Source organism: Lissotriton vulgaris, chromosome 1_1 (assembly GCF_964263255.1).
Source record: "Lissotriton vulgaris chromosome 1_1, aLisVul1.2, whole genome shotgun sequence".
Lineage (NCBI taxonomy): Eukaryota > Metazoa > Chordata > Amphibia > Caudata > Salamandridae > Lissotriton > Lissotriton vulgaris.
The window spans coordinates 1,071,536,828-1,071,553,804 of record NC_141685.1 but is presented as its reverse complement, the minus strand read 5'-3'; the positions used below and the strand labels follow the sequence as shown (position 1 = coordinate 1,071,553,804).

The following is a 16,977-nucleotide window of genomic DNA, read 5'->3' as shown; positions in this document are numbered from 1 at the left end:
GTAAAGATTGTCGAGGATCTTACCACACTGTCGCTGGTGTCTTGAATCTGCACTGTCTTCACCAGCACCTCAACTCCAGCAGTCTGCAGAGCGGAAGCAGGATTTGACAGGAAGTAAAAACCTCTTTCAATTTCACTTCAGTAATGCAACTTTCACTACTACCCACCATTAAGCGCTGATGGCCACCAATTTGGCACCCAGTGTCAACAAAATATACAAAATAATAGGAAAAGAGCTGCATTCTAATGGCAACTAGAAATGCAACGGCCAGTGAGAAGGTTACATTGTGATGAATGGTTGCAGGCTCAGCAACTGATGCCTTTATTTTTCCTCACTACTTTCAACAGTAATATACTTGCCTAATTTAGCTCTTTATTTCCTAGAATGGCGAGGAAACTAAAGAAACAATTCTCACCACAAGAGGAAATTACAAGGTGATAAAAATGTTGGGATAACCCAAGAAAATAAACATATGAAGTCTCTTCTTTCGACTTGGCAGGGTTTACGTGAGTCCGTCCTCGCAAACTGAGGCACCCGCTGTGTTGCGAGCACAACTGTGATGGGAAAGCAGTTGATCATATATATATATATATATATATATATATAGCTCTCATCAACTGCTTTTCCATCACAGACGGCGCTTTTCCATCACAGTCGCCGCTTTTCCATTACAGTCGGCGCTCTCAACACAGCGAGTGCCTCAGCTCGCAAGGACGGACTCGCGCAAACACTGCCACGTCGAAAGAAGAGACGCTGAACACACTAGTCCAGGGGTCTCCAACAGGTCGATCGCGAGCTACTGGTAGCTCGCCGACCCTCTGGGAGTAGCTCGCGCTGCTCTGTAATTATAAACACGTATTTTAAGCTTTTTATTTTTTATCCCTTCATTGTCTTTTTCGAGTTATAAGCCATTGCCCGCCCTCACACTAACCAGCTGCTCTGATTAGCTGAAATGAGCTTAGCTGGGGCGGGGCAGGTCAATAAACGTGACGTTCTTCCTGCTGTCACACGCCGCCTGCATTTTCCAGGCAAGCTCCGCACTTCATATTTGCAGTCTCATCCTCCTGGGAAGCTGTGCAGGACTGGTAAGTGTGCCCCCTGGCCTGGATTTATAGCAGAGTTGTTAATTTCGGCTAAATGCATTGTAAGTCCTTTGATTTTAACATCGGTTGCCACTGGGCTTTATATCGGACTTCAGTAACAAAGCGCAGTGGCAGCCGATATTAAAATCAAAGCTCCTTGCAGGCACAGAGCTGCTACCGCGGTCGCAGCAGATGTAAAAATCTAAAGTCCTTGCCTGCACGAACTGCTTTCACTGACTACAGCACACTTTAAATTTGCTTTGCGTGGTAGTCAGTGAAAGCTGCTCAGTGAATGCAAGGAACTCTGATTTTAACGTCTGCTGCCTCCGTGCTTTTCTTCTGCCTTCGATAATAAAGTGTGGTGGCCGCCGACCTTAAAATCCAAGTTCTGCGCAGGCACTGAGCTGCTACCACGGTGGAGGCCAATGTTGAAATCAAAAGACCTTGTCTGCCCTGAAGTGCTTTCACCGACTTCAACACGCTTTATATTTGCCTTCGTGTTGAAGTCAGTGAAAGTGGCTCAGTGCATGCAAGGCCCTTTGATTTTAACATCGGGTGCCGCCGTGCTTTATATCTGCCTTTGGTAATAAAGTACAGTGGCAGACTCGTCTAGGGCTTTAAAAGTACTCTAAGTAAAAGTATTTTCTAAAAACAAATGGAAAGACGGAGAAGTGTATTATGAACAGGTAGTACGCTATGCTGTGGGATAATGTCTGTAAAAAGATTATTGTTGTAGCAGTGCTGCTATATTGAACATGGCTGCTTGTGCAGTCATAAGTGGCATGGGTGTGGCCCGCTCAAAGAATGTAGGGGGAATTTACTGCAATGTGAAAAATGAAAGCACAAAAAACTATTCAAATATGGTAGTACGCTACAATATATGGCAATACTGCGGGAAAAGGGGATTATAGCAGGACTGCAGCTAGGGGTAAGGTTGCTGCTTGTGCAGTAACAGAACATGTAGTATGTTTATTCATTGTATTGTTTGGCAAGGTTAAAGCATGTACAGCAATTGTGTATAGCCACGCTGTACTTTGGACAGCACCTGCACAGAACATCGGCTGGCTTGAACCTGTTATTGATCTGACTATGAAGCTTTCCGTTTATTGTGGTATGGCTGAAGGACATTTCCATATGTTTCATGCTACTATAATTACTGGAAGTAGAAGAGGACTGTGCAGTGAGTGCAAGGCTTAGCAGACAGCCTGTTGCTGAGCATTGCAGAGCTATGCATTTTCTGAAAATGTACTTTACAGAGTTAAAGCATGTGTTACTGACCTGAGTGAAGTGCTTTATAATGAAAGTAAGGTTGCAGCCTTTCCAAATATCGGCCATTTATTGTTCCAATAGTCTTCAAGCTTAACATATTAATATAACGTGTATTTGTAAAGCGCACGTTCATCCAGAGGTCTCTTGGTGCTGAATAACAGATGTTCATTGTTACCCAACTCAATGGTACTCATGCAAAGGCCCGTACATGAATGAAAATCATATGTATTCATTTGTAACATAACTTTTCTCTCTTTGTTTTAGTTTTTTTCATAATGAAGAAAGGGGAAGCCTTCTGTTGCAGCTTGTTTATAGTGCTTACTTATGTGTGGCACTGAAGCACTCATTCACAGAGTTAGCAAGCTATGGCATGTGTCGGTGGGTGGTTCAAAGTGTTTTCTTTGGTTTTTGACCCTATGTGGTAAGTGTTTCCTTGTCTTGCCTGATGAACACCAAGGTGCAGTTATCGTTATCATGTTATGGGAAGCAGTGTGTAGCATTGTGGTGAATGAGGTGTGAGACAGATATACAGTTTTGTTATGAATTTCAGTTTGCTGACAGCTTTTAACGGCTCTATAGGTCTATTTTGTTCAAACCACAGTATGGGCCACAAAGAAATTAGCCTTAAATACAATGAAACAGGGCGTGGGGGGTGTCTCCGAAAAATGCGCGAGTTGCTTGGCCTGAAGTAGCTCACAGCTATTTTCACTGATCAGAAGTAGCTCTCACTACAGAAAAGGTTGGAGACCCCTGCACTAGTCTTAGCTATTTTGAATAATTATTTTATTCGTCATACAACCATCGATAAAAAGAAAGTGACAAACGCTTTTCAGCCTCCTGGCCTTTGTCAAGGTCAGTGAATCTACGTGAACAATTACCTTATAAATAAAAACGTAATTCATTGGGCAGTTTGAACGGTCAAAAACATCAAGAAGGGACTTAAATCTCAAGAGCCCCTGATTTGATTGCAAACATTTCAAAATAAAAAATATAAAAATTAATAATAATAGGATGAAACCGTATCAATACATATTGTTAACACACTAACTAGGTATCTCGTAAGGAGACCCAATCTATACATATACAAAAACACTGGTATAAAACTGGATAAGTTGGCATGTTCATAATGGTATTGTGAAAAGACGTACCTAGTTAGTGTGTTAACAATATGTATCAATACAGTTTCTTTCCAATACAATTGTATGTTTTTAATGGTATCGACTGTTCGCTCGATTAAGAGTCATGTGTTACAACACTCGGAGTTGGGAGCATATGCAAGAGTTGGATACACAGAGGATTTATGGTTCTATTTCCATCATTCTATTTTTGTATTTTTATTTTTGAAATATTTGTGATTTGCTACATTTACTAATCATTTATCAATTTCATATGGCAATGTAATTATTGGAATCGTGAGGCAGGGAACATGTCATTTTTTATAGGAAATTTTGGAATATGTTCATGACATCAAATTATATTTTGTATGTTATAAAAAAAAAGGCCACCATGTTTGCAATCAAATAAGGGGCTCCTGAGAATTAAGTCCCTTCTTGATCTTTTTGACCTTTCGAACTGCCCAATGAATGAAGTTTTTGTTTATAAGATATTTGTTCCCTTACTTTCACTGACATTGATAAAGGCCAGGAGGCCGAAACACGTTTGTCAGTTTCTATTTATCGATGGTTGCACGACTAATAAAATATTTATTCAACATAGCTAAGCCTGGAGTGCTCAGCATCTTTTCTTTTGATGTGGCAATATTATATATTTTCACAGCTCCTCTGCCAGACCAAAGTCGACACACCAGCACTTCCAGTAAGTTAAACCAAGTTGGTATTTTGCACAAAAAAGTAAAGACGCGTTTCAGCACTTGCCTTCGTCAGTTTCCTATATATATATATATACACATATACACAGACACAGACACAGACAGTTGGAATTCTCTCCTTCTTCTCACTGTTAGGCAGAAAGACACCACCCACCCACCCACCACACCGTCAACAGCCCGCCCACTATCCCAAACTCCTTTTTAAGAATCTCTTGATCCGTGCATCCCCCCTCGTGCCTTTCTCTCCAGCTTACCATGGAGTAATTCTTCTGGAAAACTGCACCATCGCTGCGAAAGAGTTGAGCCAATGAGCTTTTTCCCACTGTGGCATCACCTAGGAATGCAAAAGACAAAAATCATAGTACTGTAATGTACCATCTAATGGCATCAACCACCACCACAGAGAAGATCTACGTAACAGAATGTCACAGAATCACTGGTAAACAACTCTTTACAAAGTAACAGTGAGTCTTAGGTATAGAGCCACTGAGGAGACCACTTACAAAAGTAATTCAGAGGCAGTCTAGCAGAGATAGTCTGCCGAGACAAAACAGGTCTACTCTGGAAGCAGAAAGAAGCATTTACATTTTCAAGTAACAAAAAGCATAATGAATAAATAGGAAGTATTTGTGAACAGCGAGGGCTTGTGGAGTTTTCAAACCCCAGCGATGCCATTAGAGGGACAACAATGAGCAAAAGTGATGTTAAAGAGCAGGCGTAGTGAGAAGCCTGACTGAGAAATCAAAAGTACCATAAGAGAAACGTATTGCACAAAATATGCAAATTAGTGTGTAAGATGAGTGCACAAGGATTTTCCCTTTTCAGGACAGTAACCCACACGGAGGTGGCATGGTACATCATAGAGTACCTCCTCACACTGGCGATGGCTGCCACCAATATGGGCTACAGCCCTGAAACTAAGGGAGCTGTTTCATATGTTTTAATGATGTATCACCTATATGATGCCAATGTGCAATCGGACTAACCCAGCTGGTTAAAAATGGCAGTGAGTAGCAGATTCCTTCCACCTCTGGTACAGAGATGTAGGGTGAACTAAAAATACCTAACAATGGACCATAGTCTTTATTGGCGCCCTCGCTGGGTATATCTAGAAAAGGTGGAGGAAAATAATTAATCCCACAATAATGGTCAATATGTTTCAGCCCAAAAAGTGCCCTCCTTAGAGGTACAGGAGGCTTTCTTCAGGACCAGTCAGTCAATCTCATATGATTTCATCCAGGGTTCTGTCTGAAAAACAATCAAGGATCAAGTAGCGCCTTAACTTACTAAAATAATAAACCCTAATTCTCCACAGAGTTTCTCCCTAGAGGGTTTTAAACTGCTATTTTGAGCCCCTTAGTTGGAAAAACGCACTAGACTCTTCAGCTATATGCCTAGTTCGATACTGCTCATACAGCCAAACTAGAGGAGATGTTTAAATCAACCTACTAAAAAAAAAAAGAAAAATCTGTGAAATGTAACTAACCATTACTCCCAAAACATGCAGGTTTTAGACCAGGCATGGGAACAGAACTGGTTGTTACATCAACAGTGGATAGCTTCTGGATGATAGTGCACAATGGTGACAGGGGAGCTGCTTTTGGATCTTGACGCGGTTAATCAATCTTATTCCATTGTCTATCCTCCCTTGCCAAGGTGGGGAAGGGGGTATGCTGGAGGGGTGAGGGGGGGTCGGAATAAAGATAGTCTTGCTTTTACTATTAATTTCAATCCGGGAGAACCATAATGGCACAATTGGGTTCATGGCATTGGTTTCGCAAACCCCCTCAGTGGGGCATTCCTCAGTGGTCCCTAGTTTCACTCCTGCTGATTAAACTTTGCTTTGCCCTTTCATGCATTTGCTCCATAACTTTCATGTCAAAACACACTTGTAGGCAGGTGGAATTCAGCTCATATTTAAATCATGTGGTGATACCACAGATTCCTCTTCGGACATTCCACTAACGCTGGAGGCAACCCAATGTGATTGGCTTGAAACTTTGTTAAACTGAATTCGTCAAGATCTGAAATTCTAACCAGTTATAATAAATTCTCTAAATGGTATAGACTGCTCTGACGAACTTCACTGGGTGACTGACCAAAACCTGATCATATACTTTTAAAAATAGGCACAGTATTGTGCATGGTTCTCTCTCTGGAAGACCAAAACTCGGCACTTACAAAATCCTGCATTTTCCATCTGAAAACACAAAAGAATCTTTCCTTTTTTATCATTTGCACATTGTGTTTTTGTTGACAATGCCTACATTCAGTCTAGACTTTATTATGGCAACTCAAAATATTGTCGCCTTCGAAAGGGAAGCGTGGCCCATCTGTAGTGAATACAAAATTCAACTGTCAGCATTGTGTAACATTTGAGGACGTTCACCAAATACCTCAAGCCACTGCACTGAATAGCTATTGGCAAAACAATCCAGTTCAAAGCTACCATCATTGTTGCTGTAGAATAACCTGTGAACTGTCTATAACTGCTCTCAGAAGAAAGTGTAAAATAAACCCCTACTCAACACCTCTGATTAATGGGCACATTTGAGTCTATCAAAAAAAGATCCAAGCTACCAAAATGGGAAGCAAGAACTTTTCAGGTGGAACGCAGTCATTCTATGGAATTTCTGGCGTCTTGAATCCAGATGTAATTTACTTATCTTAAGGAAATAGATTTTCACAATAAAATTCTCTATTGCCATTAGTTCCTCCATCTAGCCAGCTGGTAATTTAGTGCTCCCTCTAAAGCACCAGGAGACTCTATTATGACTGTGCAAATTACAAAACCTAAAATAAATGTAAAAAATAAATACTGCATCTAGGTGGCGGTTTCTTTTGTGAGAGTGCTGCCTGATTGATTCATCACAGGAAACATGGCAAAAGGCTTAAGAACCACTGACAGCAAAATGTTGAGTGCTACAATGAAAAAAGAATCCAGGTTTGATGTTACCGCATAAAGATGTTATTACTGCACGCCTGCCTCAGTCATAGGTCCTACAGATTTATTAGACAAAAAGCAAATACAATACTCGATCCTGAGGAGGAGAACTATGCAATGTTTTTCAAGCTTCCCTACGACTTTCAACTTGTTTGGTGCCAAAATGCTGGGCCGCCGCTGGAAGAAGAGGCAATGAAAGTTCAAGAACTACAAAAACACTGGTAAGAACTGATCTGAGAAGACATTTTTGGATATTTATAAAATTTGGTGGGTGGTGATGTAGAGGATCTGTTCATCACATTTTCAGAAGACAAAACCCAGACTTACAGATGCCTAGTTGCGAACCTAAATGAAAAATTAGATCCGCAAAAGCACATTGGCAGTTATAGTCCTAGCCCTTAAAAAAAATGTTGTCCACAAAGGCACCTTGGCTATGATAGTCCTGGCCCCTGGATATACCTCCGCAAAAAAATTGTTGTCCAGAGATTTTCATTTTTGATTTGTGTTTTTGTATAATTAGAGAAGTCATTTAGCTTGGGTAGTGTAACTGTGGGACGGATCAAGAAGAGGGTAATGGCCAACATACCGCCTGGTGGAACCCTGACCGGCCTCCAAACCCCTCTCTTCCCCCGCTTCAGGACCCTTGGGATACCGAGTCCGAAGCCGGGTGGACACCACAGCTGAGGGAATACGAGGAAGGCCCCTTTAACTGGGTCGGATCAGAGGAGGAGGATACGCCCACCTGTGACGCGCTACTGTGCGGATTGGCTAAAGCCCCGGAAGAGGAACGAGCAGTGTGTGGAAACACTACAGAGACGGGAGTGGAGAGTAGAGAGCGAGCGGAAGATTTGGAGAGGAGAACGGGAAGACGAGCAGAGAACGTGGAGGACGAAGCGGAGAGAGGAACATCGGAGGAGGAGTGGAAGACGGAAGCGGTGCCTGGAGGCCAACTACATCACGCAGCGCCCAGCCACGCTCACGGGAGAGTGTGGCTCAGGCAGGTACGTGAGCGTGTGTCAGCCTGGTTTGAAAGGATAGGAGACCCCGTGTGAATATTGTAAATAGATTCCCCATCCCTTGTTTCCCTACCCTTCCCTTACCTCCTTTCCCCCACCGAAAACCCCTCACATATAGCACACCAGAGAGTTTGTGATATACACTAGCACCGGTGCCCTCACTTCCCGGTTTCCCTTTGGGTTTACTAACACACCGAACGCCTTAAAAAAAGAGTCCTCTTTTCTCTGCATGTGGCGTTGGGACACAACGAGGAAAGACAAAGGGGACACCATAGACTCCGGACAAAGGCGGACCAGCCCCCGAAGATCCCGTGGCTCGACTACCACCTTGGACCCAGCTGCTCTAGCCCGAGAAAGGTTGACACAGCGAAAGAAAAATACTTTCATAAAAATAAAGCCCTACTTACCACGCATTGGTGTGTCTGCCCCTCCTTTCGAACCGCCTACAAGTAGACATTGCTAATCCGGGCCGAATTTTCCTGAACCACATTTTAAAAAATGGCAGATATTTGCAGTGATGTCATATTGAAGGAATCATGAGATATATATACTTCATTTTGATGTCAAAATAGGTTTTGGCGGTCAAGTAGTTTTATAGAGACAGAAAATAACCCCTCAGAGCAATCCTCCCATCATTTTCCAAAACGGTGGCTCAATTATGATGTGTTTTAGTCATCATATTGATCATTTATTTTAATATTGTTTTTGTTCCAGCTTTTCCGTTAATTCAAATTCGTAAACATGAGCACAGGAGGTGGTAGAAGAGGATCTTTACCTCCTGACAGAGTGCTGCTAACTACAAAATCTGAGGACTTCAACAAAGAAAAATATATCATATGCCAAACTAAAATGCAAAAATCAACTGTGGCTGGACAGAAGATAGTTTGAGATGCTGCAGAAATACAGCAAAACAAAGTTCACAATGATTGAAACTGATGGGTGAAGACAATCACATAATTTATCAGTGTAAAAAGAAGTGCTACAAGTTGTATACAATGGAAAAGAGCCTGGAAAAAAATCATCGAAATATAACAGAAGCCAAAAAATCACAATAAGAATCAGAGTTCTAAGAAAGCGACAACAACAAAACCCAATTCCCATCCACTTAGAAGATCAATGGTTACCCCTCGTCCAATTTCAACGCCTGATAAGAAAGCAGAGGATCTTCAATGTGTTATCTGTGGTTAGCCAGAACAAGGGCCAAAGGGGTTGACTAAACAACAAAAGTACAGATTATGGAGTCTCAAAGGGCAAACATGTTTTTATCTGCAGCTAGTTTCTTCCAAGATGACGTTTGCAGCCGAGTAGCTGATCTAAACAGTCAGGTGAATGTATTGCAGCCGATTTATATGCCCTCCCCATCTGCATGAGAGCATACATTAAAAAATATGAATGTATAATGAGCTCCCAGCAGCAAAGTAACTTTCAGGTTTGCACTCTTTGAACAAGCAAATTCACTTTTAAAGTAACTCTTAAGTGCTGGCTGTGGGTTCACAGGGGTGTTACCCCGATTACTGTCCCAGGATGCTTGTTTGCAGTCCAGTGTGAACCTGGCTTGGCAGTTCGGGCTGGACTGTTACCATGAGGCAGAGGGTCAAGACTTATTTGCATATATGATTGGGTCTGAACTGGGGTGGTGAAGTGAGCTAAAGAACGATGATGGATTCATCCCAGAAATTTGACTGAAAGGGAGTATCTGAAAAGTTTCAGTGCTCCGTCCATCATTCCTTGTGCTTGCTTTGTTTGCCCTGAGTTGGCAGGGTATGCCCAGACGTAGGTCCTTTGCTCACTTTGCCACTGGTTCCAAACTAGCCGGGCTGATAAGGGGTGCTACACCAGAACCGGTCCCAGCATGCTTGTTTCTGGTCCACTGAGGACCGGGCTTGACAATTCAGGCTGGACTGTTCCATGAGGCACACGGTGAAGACTGATTTGCATATGGCTGGGTCTGAACTAGGGTGGCAAAGTGAGCTAAAGAACAATGATGGATTCAACCCAAATCTGTGACTGGGGGCGAGTGTCTGAAAAGTTTCAGTACTCCCTTCATCATCTCCTTGTGTTTGCAATGAGGAGTTGGTGCCTGCAAAGATCTATTCAAAAGGTACAGGCAATATTGTTCAAGAACTTAACAGCAAATTGGAGGAAACGGATCTTCGTGATGCGCCAAATGTTGATTAGGCTGGTTGAAATGGTTCCAATTGAGTCATTGTACGGTCAAATGACACAGATATTATTATTGTGCTACTTAGAGTGGTTTCAATGTTCATAAGTTCAAGCATTGTCAGAGTTATGAATGTGTTATGAAACAGGTGAGAAAAGACACTTAATCCGGCTTCATATTCTGTGCAAAAAACTTGACCCTGAGATGCCTAGGGTTCTTATGAAGGCACATATTCTTCACTGGTGTAAAGAAAATTGAGGGGGCCTCCCTGCAAGGTATGCGGAGGGGCCCCTTCCGGGTTCAATTAGGAGCTCTCCGGCCAGAGTGCAGTGCTGAGGGCCCCGCACCGTAGGGGCTACGGGGACCTGTGTTACGCCCCTGATGTTCTTATGGATGGTGACACTATAAGAAAAATTGGAACAAAGCTTGGAGCTTTAACTGCTGAACCTGTGAAGTTTCTAAAAGAATTTGCTGAAACAGAAGAAGAATGTGACTTTAAAGACGTATAAAAATAGTGTGTTGCGTGTGTGGAAAATTAGTTCCGACTGTCACACGTTTGACAATCTTTGGTATAGTGAGTTCAAGAGCTCAGTCCTGCTAAGTGACCTTCTAGCGAAGTCATATTCTGTGTGGGGACACATTAAAAGAGCATTCTACTTGATCAGCAGATTTGTGAATGTTTTGGATCATGTATATGCGGAGAAAGATTCATGTGAATTTGGTTAGGAAGATATTGATGGAGTGGTAAAAGCTACGAAATTTCTAAAGCCTTTACCCACAGAACTTACATGTACTTATAAAGCTTGTGCTACAAAAAGATGGTTCTGTTGATATGCTCTTTTCAAATGTTAAAACATTCTACAGATATATATTACAAGCGACTGCTGAAACAAATAAAGTGAACTATGAAAATGTATCTAAAACAGGAGTGATAAACATTGGGTTTTTTCATATTCAGATCATCAGCATTATTTGGTGTATACATAAAAATTAAAAACCATTATTATTTGTTTCATTTCTATGTACGTCTCTTCTTCCTCTATTATAGCCACCATTCTAGAAAATGGAAGAAGGATTGCTCTGACGAGTTATTTTCTGTCTCTTTAAGACTACTTGACCCCCAAAACTTATGTTTTGACATGAAAATGAAGTATATAGGTCTCATGGTTCCTGAAATATTACATCATCACTGCAACACATCTGCCATTTTTTAAAATGTTGTCCAGAAAAATTCGGCCCAGATCAGCAATATCTACCCAAGCTAAATTTCTTCTCTAGTGATCCCAAAACACAAATCAAAAATGAAAATCTCTGGACAACAATTTCTTTAAGGAGGTACATCAGGGGCTGGGATTATGAGATTTATACCTTTAATTCTGCTTGCCAAATACCTATAAAAAAATCAGTGGACAACAATGCTACAGGCATATTGCAACTATGGACTACAACTTTCCATAAATTTGAGGGAGGAAGTCATATGTCCTGAGGACCACGAAGAGCTCTAATTAATTACGCAGAAAGCCACTCAAGGAACTGCTAACACTTGAAGATGATGATAAGAACGGGTGACAGTGCTGAAGCTCACATAATGGAGATGGAAACAGAACGGTAAAGTATGAGCAAATGATGTAACTTGTGGGATGGAGAAGAAAGACGAAAAAAGAGGGAAAGAGAAAACGCCAAAGTGGAAATAGCATGTCACTCACTCTCAGTGGTCCCTGCCCTGCCATTGGTCAAAAGTACAGCAAATGTGTCAGTGAAAATCACGCCAGAGTTATACCTTAACGAACAATGTCACCAGACCACCCCAAAAAAGAAGGTGAAATACTCATGGTACGTCTTAACTATAGAAAGAAAGAGATAGGATCATTTGATCACTTATCCTCCAAGAGCTAACTAGAAGAAAGACTCAATAGAATGAAATAATGGGATTGTCAAAGCGCCTGTGCTTATATCATTGAACATGTAGATATGTTACTGAACAGAGAGATCAAAGAGACTGAGCTGGCTCAACTACCCGTTGAGCAACACACAGTTGAGTTCGACCTAGGCAGGGGAGCTCTCTACAACATTATGTGCATATAAAAGTACAAGTTGGAAACAAAGTTTTCTTCCCCTCCATACCACCAGGTGTATTTTAGTAGTACTCCAGAGTAACAAAACAAGGAAAACTTCTGTATACTTGGTGGGATGCAGACACTATTGTCAAGGAAGAAAGTAAATGTGCTAAAGGTTAAAATCCCTGCTCCCTTTCTGTTAAACAATGTCACAGTATAGCTTGTCTGCTAGCCTCGACCTTCAATGTCTTGTCTGGCGACTGGACTCTACAGAAGCTTTCCAGACCTTTTTTGGGGCTGGGAAATCTTGCAGGAAAGCAGACCAGATGTAACATCAATGAGATAATGCATCCTGTAGCGCAAAATAATTGAAGAGTTCCATATACCTGCATTTACAAGTGGAAGAAGAAATCACCGGCTTGTGAAGTGAGGACAATATTCAAACGGGGAACAGAGTTTACAACACAACTTTTACCACGCAGTACCTTTACCACACAACTTTTACAACGCAAGTCGTTACACCGACTTGCGCTGGGGGGCGCTGTAGGATAGGGAATAGTTTAATTTACTATCCAAAACCTTCCCTACTACCCACGGGGACTGGAGTTGGAATAGTAAATTAAACTATTCACTATCCAGCGCCCCCCAACGCAAAGTGTTGTAACGACTTGCGTTGTAAAACCTGCGTGGTAAAGGCATGCGTTGTAAAAGCATGCGTAGTAACGACATACATCCATTCAAACACCAACCCCTAGCTGAATCTTCTAGGGTCTGCTGCAGGAAGTCTCACAGAAACTACAGACCAGCGAGAGTAGTTGGGCAGCCTCCAAGCCTGCGGCTATTCTTCAGATGGCCCAGTATTACGAACATCAGAAGAACGAGAATGATAGAGCATCAGAAAGAAAGAAAAAGGACTTAAAGGAAAGGGTCACAATTGCACAGTTACAAGGGGTGACTATAGGAAAGGAACCCTACAAGGGAAATTATCAATCGAATGCCCCTAGAAACCCACCTCCTAGAGATCGCACGTCCATGCCCAATGTGCGTTCTGTAAGGGATTCGGACACTGGAAATCTCAGTGCCCGGTCCTTCTAGAAATGAATAAAAATAAGGAGGCGAGGGATTCAGCAAACGTACCGAGGAATAGAGGACGAGGACGAGGGTACGCTAATAACGCAAACGATGACAGGCCCGGTAGACTGAACACATTTGACCGTCCCCGACAGAACCAATGCCAACAGTCTGACTACGATAACGCTTATGACTTCGCATAGGACTGTCAAGGGCAAGGGAGGGATCCAGTCGAGCTCTATGTTGACCAGCAAGGCCCTTACGTCACCGCTAAGGTCCTAGGCACAACGTCTCCATTTCTGGTAGACACCGGAGCAACACGTAGTGCGTTATCTAAACGATTGATTCGGAGGGCACCCTTGTCTGGCTCACACATAACATCAATAGGTTTTGATGGAACACCCTCCACTAATCCCTTATCCACGCCGATCTCTTTTGACTTGGAAAATAACACCACTGACACAACATTTCTGCTCTCCTCCAACACCCCCGATGTCATTAAGGGTCTTGATTTGTTGAAACATTTCCGAGCCACCATTAGATGCTCACCGGACGGAGTTCGAGTCATTCCGTACGACAACCCTAATCTGCTCAGACCTTGTCCCACACGACGCATGTTCTCTATGACCGATACTGACACATCCCTGCTTGACACATTACCCCCGTACTTGTGGGCAAAGACCGACTCAGACGTAGGACGCATGGTGATTGACCCTGTGCATGTGACTGTACGACAGGACGCTACGCTCCCAAAACTCCCACAGTATCGGATATCACCCGAAGGCGAGAAGGCATTAGTAAAGATCATCCAGTCCCTAGTGGATGCAGGAGTGGCAGAGGAAGTAGTCAGTAATGTTTGCAACAGCCCCATCCTAGCCATTGTAAAGTAGCAAGGTGAGGGTGATGAGAAAGCGTACCGCTTCATCATCGACATACGAGAGGTTAACAAAGTAGTCGTGCCTCAGTAGCCCGTAGTCTCCGATATCACCACCATTCTGACCCTGATTACGTCCACCGCCACCACCTTTACTGTAATTGATCTCAAGAATGCTTTCTTTTCTATCCCCATCCACCCAGACAGCCGCTACCTCTTCGGCTTCACCCTGAAATCCCGCTCGTACAGATTCTATAGAGCACCCCAAGGCTACACTGAAAGTCCCAGCATCTACAGTCAGGCCCTCAAAAGACAGCTAGACGCAGTTCAGCTACTGGATGGAGTGGTGTAAATACAGTACGTAGATGATATCCTTCTGGCAGCCGACACCACTCCACTCGCAGTCACAGCTACCATCCAACTCCTACACTTCCTCGCAGAGAATGGTCACAAGGTCTCCAGGAAGAAATTGCAATTCTGCCAACCCCAAGTAACATACCTAGGTCACCTCTTGTCCAAAGACGGCATGAAACTTACGCCCGACAGAATTCAGACCATTTTGGAAACACCCGTCCCTAAGAACCAGAAGCAAGTCCGCTCTCTAGTAGGCCTCACCTCGTTCTGTCGACAATGGTTGCCAAACTTCAGCCTTATTGTCAAGCCCTTACTTTCCCTTCTAGCCTAAGATGTCCCCTTCCCACTCCCTTGGACCCCCGAATGCCAATCCTCCTTCAAAGAATTGCGAGATGCCCTTTGCTCAGCACCAGTTCTAGGAACCCCAGACTACTCCAAGCCCTTCTCCCTCTACACTCACGAAAGGGAGGGGTGCGCTTTATCTGTTCTAACTCAATCCATTGGTCCCAAACAACGCCCTTGCGCTTACTTCTCTGCCACTCTTGATCCCGTAGCCAGAGCCTTGCCTGCCTGCCTGCGAGCTGTAGCCGCCGCTGCTGTCTCCATTCGACAGAGTGAAGGAATTGTGCTTTCAAACCCCCTCACAGTGTTAGTACCCCACTCGGTTGACACCCTCCTGAACCAGACTAAGACTCAACATCTGACTAGCGCACGACTGACTGGATACGAGTGGACTCTACTGGCACCCCACATAACATTGAAAAGATGCACCACCCTGAATCCGGCCACCCTGTTACCCCTACCTGAGGACGATCCCAATGTAACGCCTGTACACGACTGTGTGACCCTCACGGACGAACAGACGAGGAGTAGAGCCGACCTCCGAGACACTGCCTTCCCAGAACCAGGACGGAGAGCTATGGGTAGACGGCTCATGCATCAAACTCCCCGATGGCACCACTTCAGCTGCTTATGCAGTTACCACGGCCCGAACAGTAGTTGAGACAGCTCGCATTACACAACGATCCGCACAGGCGGCAGAACTGATTGCCCTCACACGAGCATGTATCTTAGCCGCAGGAACGACGGCCAACATATACACCGGCAGCCAGTATGCCTTCGGGGTGGTTCACCATTTCGGGCTCTTATGGAAGGAAAGAGGATTCTTGACCTCACATAGCACACCGATCTTACACGGAGATCTAGTCTCCGCCCTGACTGAAGCAGTCCTCCTCCCCAAACAACTAGCTGTGATCAAGTGCCTGGCACACAAAAGGGTGACAGACATTGTAGGGCAGGGGAACGCACTGGCTGACATCACTACCCGAACCACAGCCGAGAATAGGACGACAACACACATGTATGTGACCAGGTCACAAGCAGAAAAGTGGAAGGACGCTAAGGAGACTATTAGGGACATTCAAACGGCGAGTACACCACACAAAATGACTGAATGGGCACGGGTGGGACTGAAAGACGATGAAGGCTGCTGGCGGACGAAAAACGCGAACAAATGGTTGTTACCCAATTCCTATCTGATCCCCATACTGACCATGACGCACTCCCCGGCACACATAGGATCTGCCCCCATGACTGAACTTGTTTCCAGAATTTGGCACAACGACAAGATAGCAGAAGCAGCGAAACACTTGGTTCAACAATGCCTGATATGTCTGCAACATAACCCAGGGAAAGGAACTGTGGTACCTCGGGGAGGGTTTGGGGTCCCTGATCATCCCTTTGAAGTCCTCCAAATGGACTACATTCAGCTAGAGAGATGCCACAGTCTAAAATATGTACTCGTCATTGTGTGTGCGTTCAGCAAATGGGTGGAAGCTTATCCCACATGAGACAATACCGCCATCACTACCGCAAAGGTGTTATTGAAAGAATTCTTCCCACGTTATGGCCTTTGTCGGATTTTGTGGAGCAACAACGGCCCCCACTTTGTAGCCAAAGTTATCCAACTTATCTTGAAAGGGTTGGGTGTGAAACAAAAATTTCATGCAGTCTTCCACCCCCAATCTACAGGCCTAGTAGAACGACATAACGCCACACTGAAGCTCAAGCTAGCAAAGATAGTTGCCACCACAGGACTGAAATGGCCAGACGCCCTTCCACTGGCATTGCTATCAATGCGCTCCACTCCTACCAAACACCACCTGACTCCATATGAGGGTTTCTTCGGCCGACCCATGAATATCTGGGCCGCACCAAAGCCAACATCCATACATGATGTACCGGACATCCTAATGTCTGATTATCTACATAACTTGACAAAAACGCTAACTGTTACCCACCAACAGGTGCAGCAAGCCATA

At 43.8% G+C, this 16,977-nt stretch overlaps 1 protein-coding gene across 1 annotated transcript in view; it reads right to left on the bottom strand.

The window, feature by feature from the left end:
• Positions 1–16,977, bottom strand: part of IFT27 (intraflagellar transport 27) — a 138,109-nt gene that overhangs the window by 93,698 nt on the left and 27,434 nt on the right. Inside the window, exons 2-3 of the mRNA XM_086936458.1 lie at positions 4,434–4,513; positions 24–83 (exon numbers count right to left, since the gene is read on the bottom strand). Of these exons, the coding sequence (XP_086792584.1) occupies positions 24–83; positions 4,434–4,513 (140 nt within the window). The remainder of the gene's footprint in view (positions 1–23; positions 84–4,433; positions 4,514–16,977) is intronic.